The sequence below is a fragment of the Bubalus kerabau genome, chromosome 1, assembly GCF_029407905.1.
Source record: "Bubalus kerabau isolate K-KA32 ecotype Philippines breed swamp buffalo chromosome 1, PCC_UOA_SB_1v2, whole genome shotgun sequence".
In the NCBI taxonomy this organism is placed as follows: Eukaryota; Metazoa; Chordata; class Mammalia; order Artiodactyla; family Bovidae; genus Bubalus; species Bubalus kerabau.
The window spans coordinates 39,716,730-39,733,949 of record NC_073624.1 but is presented as its reverse complement, the minus strand read 5'-3'; the positions used below and the strand labels follow the sequence as shown (position 1 = coordinate 39,733,949).

The 17,220-nt window shown below is 40.3% G+C and overlaps 1 protein-coding gene across 11 annotated transcripts in view; it reads right to left on the bottom strand.

Annotated features, from left to right (window-relative positions):
• PPFIBP1 (PPFIA binding protein 1) overlaps nt 1-17,220 on the bottom strand; it is a 205,769-nt gene that overhangs the window by 46,087 nt on the left and 142,462 nt on the right. For all 11 annotated transcript variants that reach the window (XM_055572634.1, XM_055572615.1, XM_055572620.1 and 8 more), the window contains 3 exons: nt 16,442-16,647; nt 2,389-2,475; nt 146-259 (listed from right to left, as the gene is read on the bottom strand). In XM_055572634.1, coding sequence (XP_055428609.1) covers nt 146-259; nt 2,389-2,475; nt 16,442-16,647 — 407 coding nt within the window. The remainder of the gene's footprint in view (nt 1-145; nt 260-2,388; nt 2,476-16,441; nt 16,648-17,220) is intronic.

Here is a 17,220-nt window from a genome sequence, read left to right as displayed (position 1 = left end):
GTTTGGAGACCCACAACTCTAAGTTTTTGCTTAAAATAAGCCAGTCTAAGTGAATCATACAATTCACCACTGTATCAGAGCAAACACAACATACAAATGTAGCATCTCAAGCAGTTCAGCAGGGAAGCCCCGCCTCTGAACATACCTGCTGCAGCATTTCTTCTGTGGCATTCAACTTCTCTCTGTGCTCTTCAAGGCAAAATTCCAAATCGCGAATCTTCTCTCCCTGAGCCTCTACCTGGTCTGTCAACACACTCACCTGTATACAGCGCAAAATACCGTTATGGATTAGGAAGAATTTGGGTCCCACTGCCAACTTTATTTGTCTATGGAGAACACAAACTGGGATGATGTTACCAATCATTTGGTTGTTTAAAAAAAAAAAATCTAAGAATTAATAAGAAACCAGCCCTTCACACACTTATTCACATCATGCGTGTTGGTTTGAGGATTCCTCTTCAATTTTTAAGAAAGTTAGGGCTGAATTGGGGATGTGCAACACTTTATAGGATAAAAACATTGCAACTCTTTATGAGAAAGAGCATGTAGACAAATTATCTTTTTTGGAGGGTCTGGTGAGGATGGGAGACAGTATTAGAGATTAAGAGAGGAAACGGAGTTAATATTAGAAACAGAAGTCCTCAAGGACTATTTAGTTTTTTGTTTTTTTTTTCCCCCCAAAGTGGTCTGTGGAGGGCTCCCCTGATAGCTCAGTTGGTAAAGAATCCGCCTGCAATGCAGGAGGCCTGCGTTCGATTCCTGGTTTGGGAAGATACCCTGAAGAAGGGAAAAGCTATCCACTCCAGTATTCTGGCCTAGAGATGTCCATGGACATGGGGTTACAAAGAGTCGGATGTGACTGAGCGACTTTCACTACTGACTGAAAGTGGTCTGTATCATTTATTTACTGAAGTAAAATATTATAACATTATATTAGTTTTAGGTATTCAATGCAATGATTTGATACTTGTACACAATACAAAGTGATCATAACAAGTTTAGTCGCCATCCGCCACCATACAGATGACTCCCTGCACTCATTCCAACTATCCGCTAGTACCTTTCTTCTCTGGTAACCATCAATCTGTTCTCTGTATCTATGAGTTTTGTTTTTTTCATTTGTTTTGTCTTTTAGATTCCACTTATAAGTGAAAACAAGTGGTATCTGCCTTTCTCTGTCTTGACATTTCATTTAGCATAATACCCTCAAGGTCCAGTAACATTGTCACAAATGGGAAGATTTCCTTTTATTTATGACAGAGTAGTATTCCACTGTAAATATATATACTATATACCACATTCTCCTTTTTCTTCTTTTTAGTCTAAACTTTTTGTTTTATATTGGGGTATAGCGTATTAACAACACTGTGACAGTTTCAGGTGAACAGCAGAGGAACCCAGCCATACATATATTAATACATGTATACATTCTCTTGCAAACTCCCTTCTCATTCAGGGCTGCCACACAACAAGGATTATTCAGTTTTGATACTTGACAAAGAATACAGAAAAGAATCCTGGGAATCCAAATTCTATGAGATCTTTCATGATCCCACTGTCCACAAATGTGTTCAAAAGCCATGATATAGCTCAAAGGTCCAAGAGGAGCCACTGGGTTGGTCTTTCATCCTCAGTGTTTATTGCAAATCTCTGAGCCTTCCTTCCAAGGATCACCAGCCTAGTAAATATGCTTGTTGTTTTTTTTTCCCCCTACCACGCAGCTTGTGGGATCTTAGTTCCCTGACCAGAGATCAAACCCAGCCACAGCAGTGAAAGCATCGAATCCTAACCACTGGACCACCAAGGGATTCCCTACGCTTCAGTTCTTTTAGCTCAAAATACCAAAGTAAAACTATTTGTCAAGGATTTAAAAGACTGTGAAAGACAGGAAAACTCTGATTTAACCTACAAACAGGACCCCACTACCCACTTTGTGTTGTTTGGTCCATGGCATCATTTTTCAAATTGAAAAAATTAAATATATATTCAGATTCAGAAATTCTTATTCATATTTATGAAATAGATATATGAATATGTAGACACACATATATATACACATATAGTTACAAAGTCAGAATTTCTGCTATATATATATATATATATATTTTTTTTTTTTTTTAAAGATCATTTATCAGAAAATCAGATGATATTGTGCCTATCACCCAGCTGGCCCTTGAAGAGCAGAGGCTAAGGGCTGCTCACTCTAGACTGGGTATGCATACCCTTGTTCCATCACAGTCCTCACTGGTCCCTAACGTGTATAGATGGCCCTATACTTATTTCTGTTAGCAGTCTGGCTCCTGTAAGCAACTGAATTTGCCATCCCAATTTACAATGGACTTTGTAAGTTAAGTCATGAGGGGAAAAAAGCATTTAAAAATCACTTGCCTGAAGAACGAGGGATTCTTTATCATTTTCTAAACGGGCCAGTCTTTCTTGATACACATCTCCGTTCCCAGGGACGTGTCCATTTGTCTGAAAAAGGAAGTGGTATGTGTAAGCCTGACCCTCTTTAACACTGAACTACTGTGGGAAAATAAAAATTGCATATGTTTTTAATCCAAGGAACCTGAATAGAATTCAGCACAGCTGTTACTATTAATACAAAATATTGGAATGCAACACAGTTCATATAAAAACAGCAACAACAACAAAAAAGCAATTCTCATCAAGCAGAAAATCATGACCCAAAAGGGACAGTGACTACTGAGAGTCACTGACAGCGAGTACCCACCTGAGACATGCAAAGCTTTGTTGAGTGTGTGGTTGGGCACAAAATCCCTCTTTCTCCTGAATGCCATGATCAGTGGGAATATACTGAGAGGGCCTTCCAATCCTCCCCTCTCCTCTCACAGTCCCAAATCCAGGGCTGCAAATGCTGGCCTTTATTTATTTATTTTTTTAATTTTATTTTATTTTTAAACTTTACATAATTGTATTAGCTTTGCCAAACATCAAAATGAATCCGCCACAGGTATACATGTGTTCCCCATCCTGAACCCTCCTCCCTCCTCCCTCCCCATACCATCCCTCTGGGTCGTCCCAGTGCACCAGCCCCAAGCATCCAGTATCAGAGTGAAGTAAGCCAGAAAGAAAAATACCAATACAGTATACTAACGCATATATATGGAATTTAGAAAGATGGTAACAATAACCCTGTGTACGAGACAGCAAAAGAGACACTGATGTATAGAACAGTCTTATGGACTCTGTGGGAGAGGGAGAGGGTGGGAAGATTTGGGAGAATGGCATTGCCAGTCCAGGTTCAATGCTGGCCTTTAAATGCGAGACTGCAGGCTTCTTCCCACTACTCCAGTCTCCAAATCACAAAACAAATGTTTCCTTTCTCCCTGAAGCCTTTCTCTGTTTTTCTTTTCAAGACCTTAAGCACTGAGTCCATAATGTCCTCCACTGGCAGCATGAGCCAAGTTCGCTGGCGATTTATCATGTTCTGTGCTGAATTCATCAACAACAACTGCATTTGCTTGTTCACCTACTATTACACTAAGCTTCCAGGCAGTCTGTAAACTCGTGTTATCTTGTAACCTCCACAGCTTCCAGCCCAGAGCTCTACTTAGACTAGTGCTCACTCTTTTTTCCTCCTCCCTTTTGCCTACCCCCACTTTTTTTTTTTTAAATCATATTTCTGTATGTTTACAGATGGTACAAATGCCAAAGGAAATACAGATTGGGGGTGGAAGTGTAGATTTTTTTTTTCTCAGCCATCTTATATGTGCAAGTGATTAAGGAGACACATTGAAAAGGCTTACAGAGTGCAGACAACATAAAAATGTCATTTTGAAACACAGTAGTATATGTGATGTGTCCCTTGGTATCTCATTTAAATAGCTCATAATCACATAATGTGTAATCACAATAGAGTTTTCTGATTACTCATTCAAATACAACAGAAATACAAACCAGTGGAGTCCAAAATGATTAGACGGGGCCAACCAGAGTTCAACTGAAAAAGCAAATAAACCACCCCAGACTTAGAATCAGAGAAAACACACACTGTATATCCTTACTGCCCAGGACGTAGCTGATGTGACAGCTGTTATTTTTCCAGAATCAACTGCTTTTATCATTCTACCTTTCCAATTAATGCATTTTCTAGTATTAGTTCTGGAAATACCAAAAGCTATGTATTGGGAAGAAAACAAAAACAAACAAAAACAGAGAACTAATGAAAAAGAAAATTGCAGGGTGTTTCTTCTAAAAATATATACATCCCATAAGGCCACAGGAAAATCTGAAACTAGTTAGTAAGCACGCACTGCTGCTGCTGCTGCTGCTAAGTCGCTTCAGTCGTGTCTGACTCTGTGCGACCCCATAGACGGCAGCCCACCAGGCTCCCCCATCCCTGGGATTCTCCAGGCAAGAACACTGGAGTGGGTTGCCATTTCCTTCTCCAATGCATGCAAGTGAAAAGTGAAAGTGAAGTCACTCAGTCGTGTCTGACTCTCAGCAACCCCATGGACTGCAGCCCAACAGGCTCCTCCGTCCATGGGATTTTCCAGGCAAGAGTACTGGAGTGGGGTGCCATTGCCTTCTCCGAAGCACACACTATGTGGGTACAATTTTTAACATCAGCTGCTTGACCACATACCTGCACAATTATCACAGCATAATCACAGCCAGAATTAAATTACCAGTATTAGAAGGAGTCTGATGGAGTGGCTAGGATGATTTCCATCCCTGAGGACTAACATGAAAATGAAATCTACCTTAACCTCTTGAGAACTGTTTTTGGGGAAGGAAGTAGGATGTGTAATGAATGCATGTTCTCAATCTGAGAAAAGTGCTGAGACTCGCCCTACATGACTTTATTTTTTATTTTTTTTTAATTTTATTTTATTTTTAAACTTTACATAATTGTATTAGTTTCGCCAAATGTCAAAATGAATCCGCCACAAGTATACATGTGTTCCCCATCCTGAACCCTTTAAATCTCTCATTTTGATCATGAACATTAGCAGGCACCTGCTTTTAAAATTACACAAGCAATGTTTTATAAACATATACGTTTTCCTGGGTAGGGAAAAAAAAAAAGCTTTCTCCTTAGTGAGGACAAAAAAGCAAAAGTCCTCTTTCTCCTGACTGAAGGAGACTGTAGCAAGATCAGAACTGTTTCTAGAGCAAGTTCTAGAAGTGTTTTTTGAAGCTACTGCCTATGACATGGAAATAAGCTGTCCCCAAACCAGTTCTACAAAATGATCCATTCAAAAAATACTAAAAATTGACCACAATGAGCATGCTCATGTTTCTCAACACTGTATTGATATTTACAAGCAGTCGTAACGCTTGTGAGTAGTTTATTTTTAAACACTAAAATAACTTTAGGAATAAAAGACAAATGAACCACTGCTGGAATAATTATGTACTTTTGAAATATTCTGTTGGTATATTTAAGTAGATAAAGGTCTGTTCTGTTCACACGTTAGTTTCTGCTAATTTTTGTTACCTTTGCCTCAAAAATGCTAGCAAGAGGTACATTCCATTAGGCAAATACCCTACTGTCTCTATTCTCCCTCCATCTCCTGTATCCTACCTCCCAGATCACTCCATGCCTCCCCAAACCCAGCATGCTCTCTCCAACACTAATGCTATTCCTTCGGCATGGACTGTATCTCCAACTCCTTCCCTCCTTGTTCCACCTCATTCCTTAGGATCCACTTCAACTGGGGCTTGGTCTGGAATGTCTTCCATGAGTTGCCTGTTCACTCATATGCTAGTTAACCACACCCAGATGTCCCTTTGTTGCAGCAGGCATCACACTGAATGGACAAGCTAGACTTGACTACATACAGAACTCGCTCTACCAATAGACTCTGAATTCTTTGTACAGTCCTCTTTCAATCTGATGCACAGTGGGTGCTAACCGACTGCTGAATGAAGGAACACTGATAGATGTTAAATAAACATCAGGCAAATAAAAGATGAATGAATGTTTGGTTTTATCCTGGCCTTCTTCCTTCTTTACTCACATTTCCTCTACTACCTGGTATGCACACACCATGATCACTGGCTCCTTTCCCCTCAAGCCATATCCTCTCTTCCTACCACATTTAAGAGGTGACTTCATAGCCTTTTTTTTTTTTTTTCCGTTCATGCCGCATGGCTCATGGGATCTGTTTCCTGACCAGGGATTGAAGCTGGGCCCTTGGCAGTCAGAGTGCAGAGCCGTAACCATTGGCCCTCCAGAGAATTTCCTCCAGAACCTTTTCAATGGTCAGTAATTGAGGCCCTCTTGCACGAACTCCCTCATGTACTTCCTTCTTCAACACACAGTATTACATATCGCTTCCTACATCTTCCCTGTCTTTCTTCCTGCCAGTCTCGGGAGAACTGAGTCTTAACTCCTTCTTACAAGCTCACCATTCTTCTACTTTGGAACCCTGACTTCCTGTTTCCCCTGTGAATTGACCTACACTTATCGCCTGCATCCTTATCTCATCAATTTCTTTCTCTCAATGAACTTTCATTCTCCTTTCCAAGATCTAATTCTATGGCTCTGTGCCCACCTCTGTACCAGCTCCCACTTCTCTCTGCCTATAGAAATCTATCTTTCACAGCTGCTCCCAACCTCCTCTTTCTTACACCATGTCATTCTCTTCTCCTCTACTGAATTCTCCTCCACATCTTGCCTTGAACTTCATGATTAGCTTCTGCTGAAAAGCTAATATTCTGCGAGGGAGGGCTTACAAGTGATTTTATGCATCAGTCATTTACTCTTCCTAATAGTCTTTCAGTGCTAATAGAAACTTTATTACATTTATTTTGATTCTCCCAAAATGCTTATGAAATTCTAAGCCTATAATTAAAAACACATTTGGTATAAACTCTTTTTGGGTGAATTTAACATCCAATGCATTGAAGACCAGCCAGCCCAAATTATTTTACTCAAAATCCCAGAGATGCCTTCAAAAGAACTCTTTCTGGCACCACTCATGATGCAAACTTTTATTGACCATATTAAATCCAGCTGAGAGTTTAGGTCAAAACTGGAATCAACGTGAGGATTTAACAATGCAATCTTCAACTAACAGGGGGTGTGGAGGGACAGGACAGGAATACACCGGGGAGGGCAGGGCACAAGAGGCAGCTGGACTCTAACAGTGATACTTTAATTAAGGGACTTATGGAGTTTGCCAGATTTTTCTGACATAATGGGTGTGGAGGGATATGTCTAAAAAGCTTTATTCCTCATCGAATTATAGAATCCTAAGGCTAGGCAGAAACCACACCCAAGAACGTGAATTGCCTGAACTCACATGGCAGGTGCTACACACACCATCTACTCTACCCTTCATCATCTAAACAGAAGCTCTTCTTTTTATATTAGTTTCCCTGTAATCATCAAATATAAATACACAATCAAGTAAAAAGATGTTACAAATGTTAGCATTTTGCATTATATGAGTCTCTTCTTTAAAATGTTTTAATACAGAAAGCTTCAAATATACATAAAAATAAAGACTACAATGACGGGACCCTTTGTACTCATCACCCAGTTTCAGTTTCATGACAGGTAGGAGACTTCTGTCTGTTATTTTTGTGGAAAGTACCATGCTGTGTTTTCCTCTGATTTTCTTAGTTTTATTGGTTTGCATTGGCCTACACCTGGCTCTCTTTTCTCCTCAACCTTCAGTTTTGGTTTGGTGTTCTTTGCTGAGCTCTGTCATCCTGTAAAAATCCAAAAATCAATATACCAGTAGTGATTTGCTATGATTAAACTTATTTATCTTATAATATAGAACTCCTTTTGAACATAGCATTCCCATATCAGAATGGTAACAGAATTAAAATGGGGAAAAGAAAATCAGTCCAATTTTATAGACAACAAATATTTTAAAAGAGTTGGAGTAGCACCCCCCCCCAACACACACACTCATACTCTTCTCATTTTTGCTTTCCCCCACACTCAGTAAATATACTAGCCATTTTTTTTTCTGTCTAATCTTTTGGCCACACTATGTGGCATGTGGACTCTTAGTTCCTTGACCAGGGATTGAACCTGCACCCCCGCTGCACTGGAAGGTGGAGTCTTAACCACTGGACTGCCAGGGATATCCCATTAATATACTAGTTTTTAAAACTGCCATACACTTATGATTTCGTGATTCTATTTCTTAAATTTCAATACCAAAAAAGGAAAGTGGGGAGTTACCTGGTGGCCTAGTGGTTAGGACTCTCAACTTGCATTGCCGTGGCTCAGGTTTAGTCCCTGGTCAGGGACGTGAGATCCCTAACCCTAACCCTAGCCCTAGCCCTAACCCTAACCCTAGCCCTAGCCCTAACCCTAACCCTAGCCCTAGCCCTAGCCCTAGCCCTAACCCTAACCCTAGCCCTAACCCTAAACCCCAACCTTCCCACAAGCCACATGGTATGGCCCCCCCAAAAGAAAGAAATAAAAACGAAGGTATGTTAAACTAAAGCTCATTTAATTAAATGTTATCTTTAGCTACCAAATGATATATCTCATACAGGGTCTTTCATGTCCTAATCACAGTATTAATATTTCTACCACTGCATGCAAACATCCATTGCCTGCTTTCCACTAGAGGAAAGACTGAAATAAGACTTGAATCTTTCAGTCTAGTCAAGGCTATGGTTTTTCCAGTAGTCATGTATGGATGTGAGAGTTGGACTATAAAGAAAGCTGAGTGCAGAAGAACTGATGCTTTTGAACTGTGGTGTTGGAGAAGACTCTTGAGAGTCCCTTAGACTGCAAGGAGATCCCAACAGTCCATCCTAAAGGAGATCAGTCCTGGGTATTCATTGGAAGGACTGATGCTGAGGCTGAAACTCCAGTACTTTGGCCACCTGATGCGAAGAGCTGACTCATTTGAAAAGACCCTGATGCTGGGAAAGATTGAGGGCAGGAGCAGAAGGAGATGACAGGGGATGAGATGGTTGGATGGTATCACTAACTCGATGGACATGAGTTTGGGTGGAGTCCAGGAGTTGGTGAGGGACAGGGAGGCCTAGCGTGCTGTAGTTCATGGGGTCGCAAAGAGTTGGACACGACTCAACGACTGAACTGAACTTTCAGCCACAAATATCACAGTTACATTTCATTTGGGTCCAACACACAAGACAGAATCTCACATTCTTTTGTACAAAGAGTCAAAGAACACAGCACCAACAATGTTGGAAATCAATCCACCAGGCAGGAGGAGTGCTCTGCTGTCTGGTCCTCACATTCGATGTAGTGTGATTAGGATTGAGAGGCCTGCTCCTGGGCTGTAAACAATCATCTCAGGGCAACACCGCTACCATTCAGGGCCACTAGAGTGTCCCCTCCACCTGGCCAGTGCCCCTTGGTACTATGGTACCTCTGACTCTAGGTCCATCTTGCAAACACTCCACTTATATTTTCCTCCTAAATTTCTACTCAAGTTCAAAAGAACAGCCTCTTCAGGAAGCCCTCTACTTATTCCAAAATCTCATCATCTCATCATTTGCTAAGAAACCCAAAAGGGGAACTAAATTTCACATGCATTTTATCATACCCCCAAAACTCAATCACAACCCTCTCCTAGAAATATATGTTTATTCAATGTTGTCAGAAAGTACATCAAAGACTGAAACTCAGAATGATCCTGAATATATGCTGTACTTTCCAAGTCAAGATTACAGACATGGTCAGAATCAGACTATGGCTTTAGGGTTTTGTTTTTCTGGGTTTTAATTTTCATGGTACTTATTTCCCAGAGACAGAAGGCATCTTCTTAACTAAACAGTCGAGCAAAAACAAGTGCTCTGGAGCAAGAAAAACCACAGTAGTGGGTCAGCCTCTAAGACTCACTACTCCAAAAATGTAACTATATCTGAAATGCTGATGAGAACAGCAGATGTCAAGGGCTTTCATCTGCCAGTCTTTTTAGAAGTATCATGAGAGCGCTTCCCTCGGAGCGTCTGTGCCACATTAAACTGTTCACAGCCACGAGCAGTGGCTGTCCTGTTACACGGCCAGGGCACACCTGCATCTCCTTGTCTATGCATCCACAGCCAGCCCCGGGAGAAGAGACAGACTGCTACAGTGTCTCCCAAAGAGTTCTTTTAGATCCTTGAGAAGGGAAGACGGGCTCTACCCCTTCCTCACCTTATTTTCAGGCATATCATGATGCTCCCGAAGCTTCTGGAGTGGGGAGAGGAGTACACACTGAGACTGCAACATTATCCCAGTCACAGGTATGCTCCAAAGTTCCCTGAGTTCCAGATGGATGGAAAACAAAAGCTAAATAAAGCCAGCTCCTATTCTAGGAGTAAAACATATTCATTCATTCATGTATTGTTCATTCCTGTATTCAACATTTATAAAAATCCAAGACACAGACATAGAGAACAAATATATGGGTATCAAGGGGTTAAGGGAGGGTGGGATAAATTGGGAGACTGGGATTAACATATAAACACTATTGATACTATATATAAAATAGATAACTAATGAGAACCTATTATATATATAGCACAGGGAACTCTACTTAATGCACTGTGGTGACCTGAAAAAATCCAAAAGGGAGATAATATGTGTATATGTATGGCTGATCCATTTTGCTGTATAGCAGAATCTAACACTACTCTGTAAAGCAACCATACTCCAGTGAAAGCTTATTTTTTTAAAACCCAGCTATGTGACAGGCTGCAGAGCTAGCAGAAGACTCTTTTTTACTTTGCGAAGGAGAATCTGAGATCAAGGAAAAATGCTGTGTCTACTTTTCTTGCCACTTACTCTTTCAGGGATCCCCTGGAGGAAGGGATGGCAACCCACTCCAGTATTCTTGCCTAGAGAATTCTATGGATGGAAGAGCCTGGTGGGCTACAGTCCATGGGGTGGAAAGAGTCAGACACAACTGAGTGACCAACACTATTCTTTTTTAACTTACTTTTGTAAAAGAATAGAGGAATCTTTCTATTCAACCCCAACAACTACCGGCAGCCTGGGATTCCACTGAAAGCACCCCTCTCACTGTTCACACACTGGCATCTTTTGATGGAGAACTCTGCTGACTTGGTCCACGTGCTTTCCTGGGAGTTTTCCAGAAGCATAAGGGAAAAACAGGTTTAACTTCAGCTAGGATGTCTCAGTGAGAGACGAGGCACAGCTCGTATTATTGTGACCACATACAGGATACAACCTTCAGATGTATCTTGTTTGCCAAAGCTTGGAAAAACATTCCCTGGAGGCACACAGCAAAAGAGAAAGAAGCTGGCCAGAGACCAGCAGGGATCAGAGGGTGGCGGGTTGGGGATGGAGTGTGCTGCTGGGGGTCAAGGACTCGGGGAGAACAGTTAGAAGCCCTGGAGAGAACATGCCCTGTGTCTGAACTCTTTAAATAAATTATGAGTATTGTTATTTTTATGAAACATTTAACCCAAGGGACACTTAGGATTAATATTATCTTTTTCAACATAGAGAAAAGATAGAAATACATTGTAATGATTTAACAGATCAGAAGTCAGTCAAGAGCACTTCATTTCCCCCACTGATAGACTACTGGGTTATCATGCCTGATTTGCAGTTTTTACCATGAGTATTTTCATTCACTTTGTTTTCTTTTTAAAATTAATTTATTTGACTGTGTCAGGTCTTAGTTGCAACATGCGGGATCTTGTGCTGTGTGCACGGATTCTCTAGCTGTGGCACGTGGGTTTAGTTGCTCCACAGCACATGGGATCTCAGTTCCCCGACCAGGGATTGAACCTGCGTCCCCTGCATTGCAAGGTGGATTATTAACCACTGGACTGCCAGGCAAGTCCCCCAAACTGTCTTTTTCTGTAATTTCTGCTGACTTTGAGATTGTGTCATAATTAAAGCTGCCAAACAACCAGACACTTTGGGATTTCAGGATCCAGTCAAGATCATGAACCTTGCCTCCATCTACTGAAGAAAGCATTGTAAGAATGTTCTAGGGCAGTACATCAAGTTAGATCTAAAGTAAACAAAAACTACTTGCTAGTCTCAAAAAATTAAGACTTTTTTTCTATTTGCCCTCTTAAACTTTGAGCTTGATAAAGTACATAATTCTCTGTTATTAATATTTGTGTTAACATACATTTCACAATTAAAACAGAGAATTATACCTCAGTAGTTGAACAAATATGTCATATTCAATTGATTTGTTGCTGCTGTTGTTTTACCACAGGAGACAAACTTGCACGTCTTAAAAGAAACTTACTCATTCCTAGAAGGCTACATGTTTAGCTACCCAATTAAAACAAATTCATTTTTGTAGATTTAACTTCACTTCACTGTAACAGTCTTACTATTTTCCATTTTCTTATCCAGCTTCTGATCATCTAAAACAATTAAGAGGGCAGCAGAAATTAGTAGCGAAGGAATAACCTGTACCCTACAGGAAACCAGGGCATCTTCCTGGCCTGGGTAAAATAATATTAGAAATGCAAAGGCCCAGTTGCACTAAAGAGAAGCTTAGCATCAGTCAGTCTTAAGTAAATGGACTTTCAGATTGGCCATCATTAAGCATGAATGAAATATTAATTATGTAATTTGTATCATTAATAAGTTTTTCTAAAACATTGTCGAAGCTTCCCCATAGTCAGAGAAATGTCTGCACTCTTCTGTCAAAGAAGTAAACTGTATAAATAATTGGTAACCATCACCCCGCCCCATAACCAGTCTCAACCCTTTCTTTCCTTCATTGCAAAAGGTCCTGCTAAATGTTTCCCTCTGTTCTCTACAATCCACTCTTCACTATGACCTTTTTGACTAATCCTCTGCCAGGCTCACTGACACGCACTCAACATACATTAGCTAATAGGATCTTCACAATCCTGTATGGCAGAAACCACCATTCCCATTTTACAGATGAGGAAACTGAGACAGCTTAAGACACAATTGGGAGAATTCTGTGTTCCTTCAATTCTAAGATGCCACCAAATTTTATCAAATTACTAATTTAAAATTTTTTTATTAGGGTAGAATACACATAAAAATTTACCATTTTTATATGTACAGTTCAGTGGCAATAAGTACATTCACAGGTCTGTGGAATCATTACCATCATCCATCTACAGAACTCTTTTCATATTGTAAAACTCAAGCTCTGTATCTATTAAATATTAACTCCACATCCCACCCTTTCCCCCGCCAATGGCAACCACTCTTCTATTTTCTCTGTCTATGAATTTATTTGACTACTCTAGGTATCTGCATGCATGCTCAGTCACGTCTGACTCTTTGTGACCCCTATGGACTACAGCCTGCCAGGAACCTCTCTGACATGGGATTTCCCGGGGAAGAATACAGGAGTTTGTTGCCATTCCCTTCTCCAGGGGATCTTCCTAACCCAGGGATCAAACTCAGGTATCCTGCACCGAAGGCAGGTTATTTACCTTCTGAGCCACCAGGGAAGCCCAAAACATGTACAGATACCACTTTTAAGATCATAAAACACATCACAGCTTCTGAGATACCAAATGGGAGAAGGCTATACTCTTAGTAAACCATTAAATTGCAAGCATAAGACCTTCTACCTGTTGGATTCTTAATATTGCCTCAATTCCCTTTGGTTCTAAAATTAAAGTCTATGATAGGCTAAGCTGACTATTCATGTCATACCTATGCCTTTTTGTTTAGTTTATTTTTTATTGAAGCATAGTTGAATTACAATGCAGTGTTAATTGCTACAGTATAGCAAGGTGACTCAGCTATACACATATATACACACAAATTCTTCTTTATATTCTTTTCCATTATTGATAATCACAGGATACTGAATATAGCTCCCTGTGCTTATGGTAGCTGGGACTGTTGTTGGGATTAGCAGATGTAAACTGGTATATACAGAAGGATAAACAAGGTCGCACGCCTACGCCTTCATTATTCCAAACACTCACTCCCACTCTCCCCTTCTTGCTTTGGGCTTTGCCCTTTGTCATCAATCTTTTTTTTTTATTTCATTATCTATGTGCTTGCAAAAATACATGTAATTTGGAAGGACTAGATTCCACATGAGGGGACAGATATAAATCAGGTTATACAGATATAAATAAGTTTAACACAAGAAAACTTACCTCTCTGGAGTTAACATTTAGTTAGTTTTTTAAGTGTCATTTTTTTTGGATAAAACCTGAATCTTTGTAAGGTGTGTAAAGTATTTGTCCATTTTGTGGATACTTAACTTTAAAATGTTAGATATTAACACAAAGAGCAACCAAAACCACAAATTAACAAGCCATTATCCATCAAATGAATAAATTTAACACAATAAATAAATGCTATTTTAATAAATGTTAAATCCAGTTCATTAACTCATGGAGCAACATTCATCACAAATATAATTACTGACCACCTACTGCATACCAAGCATTGTTCTAGGGACCATCGATGCAGTGGTTTTGTTTTGATTAGTTTTAAATACAGTTAAAAGTCTCAATGATACTTCCATTCCAGTTGGAGAGAGGAAAAAAATACACATAAATATGGTAAATACAGAGTACATAAGAAAGCGGTGCATTCTTAGTAAAAAAAAATAAAAGTAGGGATATGTACTATGAAGAATATCTATGTGAAATTTTAGATCAGGTGGGCAGGAAAGGCCTCGCAGAGAGCACAACTTTTAAGTAAATGCGATGAAGCTAGTCATCCAGATAATCTGAGAAAAGAACTTTCTAGGCAGAGTAAACAGCCAGGGCAAAGGCCCTGAGGTCCAGTTTCACCAACATGTTTGAGAATCAGTGAGGAATCCCACGTGCCTGAAGCTGAGCAAAAGGCCAATGAGACCTGAGGTCAGAAGTCAACAAGAAGCAAGTACGAAACTAAAGGCCTTGCAGTCCAGCAAGCACTGTGGTTCCTATCTCTAAATCACATGTGACTACCACTGTAGGTTTCTCAAAAAGGCATGGATGACACAATTTATGTTTCAGGAACCATCACATCACTTTCAGTCTTTTCCAGAAACACTTTAACAGACTGAGCACCTATTAATGGAGATATTTTGGACACAAGTGAAACGCTTAACCACCGTGCCCTCATGTTATGGCTGCATTGGCTGCCTCTACATGCAGGGTGGGAATGGGTTCCTCTAAGTTCCCTTCCCAAAGTGTACCGAAAACAAGCAGTAAAGAAGGGGCAAGGGAGGAGGTAGAAACAGCCTGAGAAATATGCCAGGAAATCGCTGGTTTCAGAGCATGAAGCAATTCTGCAAAGAAATCAGCAGACCTGGATACTTAAATCTCTAGAGGAGAAACTTGCAGAAAAACTAAAGGTGCAATAACTAGGTATGGAAAGTAATATATCTATTATACAAAGTAAAATATACAAAATAAAATATCTAAAATACTATTATACAAAGTAAACTAGCTCAAAGTAAGATATACAAAGTAAAATATTTATGCGCATTTTACCCTACTCAAGGTGGCAGAGATGCGCTAAAGATGAACCGTAGCACTTGCACTGGAAATGGGGAGGTACACTGGCTGGGACAGGGTGGGAGAGTTGGCGTTTGCGGCACATCACAGGAAAACGCTTCAGGTGCAGGATGTACTGATACCATTAAGGTTCCCAACGCAAACAGCTGACATAGGCACCACAGACCAAAAATAGACTGTCATTCTTTCAGACCATTTTCATTAACTTTTACATCAAAACTATTAACTTGGAAGCTTATTCATGCATTTTCCTGAAAAACTGAATATCCATTAAATACTTACAAAATAAACACTTTTTCTAGCTTCTCTTTTGCATATTTTTGTGACATTCTGTGGATTTTCTGTGTTTAACACATACTAAAACATAGCATTTACCATTGTTTTCAGGGAAAGGGCAGATCTGCCATGCCATCAGTTTTCGAGAAGGATGCCTAGAAAGAGGCTCATTGTTCAGTGACTAAGAACACCATTCAGAGCCCAATCCACAGATTAACTAATGTACTGGAATTGAAATGACTGTAACAACCACTAGATGGCACTTGACCCCACATACTGCTTCCAACGTCCCTTGCTATTAGAACTGTTCCTGCCGCAGTCCATGGGGTAGCAGAGTCGGACACGACTGAACAACTGAACAGCAACATTCGCTGTACTCCCTATTTTGAATCGCTATTGGCCCTTTTCAAATAGACTTCCCAGTATTACAAGTAAAGCCTCTATTAAGTGCAAAACTCTTTCCCTCACAGGACTATTTGTTTTGAGCCATAGCAGGTCACTCAAGCACAGTTCAAATGCTAAGTCCACCTTTATGGGCAAAATCAGGTGACCAGCTGGCACACAGGAAATGTATACTAACAGCAATTTTTTAAAAAAGGATCTTTAGAGTCAAAAGGAAATCAGAATCTCTTAATGGATAAAGTTGGGGCAAACCTGTCGCCCTGTAGCTGTTTTTGCCTGTTCTAATCAGCTACTTTATGTTCTAAATTTTGGACTAAGCAATGGAAGATTCACGGTGTGGGGCTGGTAACAGGTGGATATCTACCATTTGACTCTGGAGCCACTCGATGAGCGTTTCCGCTGTAGAGTCCGGGATCTGGCACCTCAAGCCTTCCTTCTCATCAGCTTCCATCATCTCCAGCAACCCACGCAGGTCTTCCACAAGGTGCAGGGCTCGCAAGCTTCCCATGAATGGGGAGGTGGGGGACTGGCAATCGAAAATCCCATTGGAATATTCCAGGGCCTTAGAACCTAGGTTTAAAAAAAATCAGAGAGAGAGCAATGGTATTTATGCTGGATAATATACCAAAGCTGAAGGTGGCAAGCAAGTCTAGTCACAGTGAGGAATGACCAAACAAGGAACAGGGAAAAGAGAATTCAATCATGTAAATCTCTCCAAGGGATAGTCATTTGGTGAAAAAATAAAAAACGTAACTGATGAGAGATTGTTGTTGTTTAGTCATTGTGTCCAACTCTTTGCGACCCTGTGCATTGCAGCCCGCCAAGCTCCTCTCGTCAAGGGATCTTCCAGCCAAGAAAACTGGAGTGGGTTGCCATTTCCTAAATATCAGTGGTCGAACACCTAACAGGGAGGCCAGCTGTGTGGCATAGTAAGAGTAGGATGGGTCTTGGTATAAGATGTGCTGACCTCAAGAAACACAGGTTAAGAAGAGAGCAGATCAGTTTGTGTGAAGCCATGTATTCCCCAAAATAAAAATTTTAGAAAGCATAAAGTCTGTTTTTTTAAATATAAATTTATTTATTTTAAAATCCCCCTAGAAAGAAGTTGCATATTGAGGTGGAAATTGCATAGCATAACCTCAA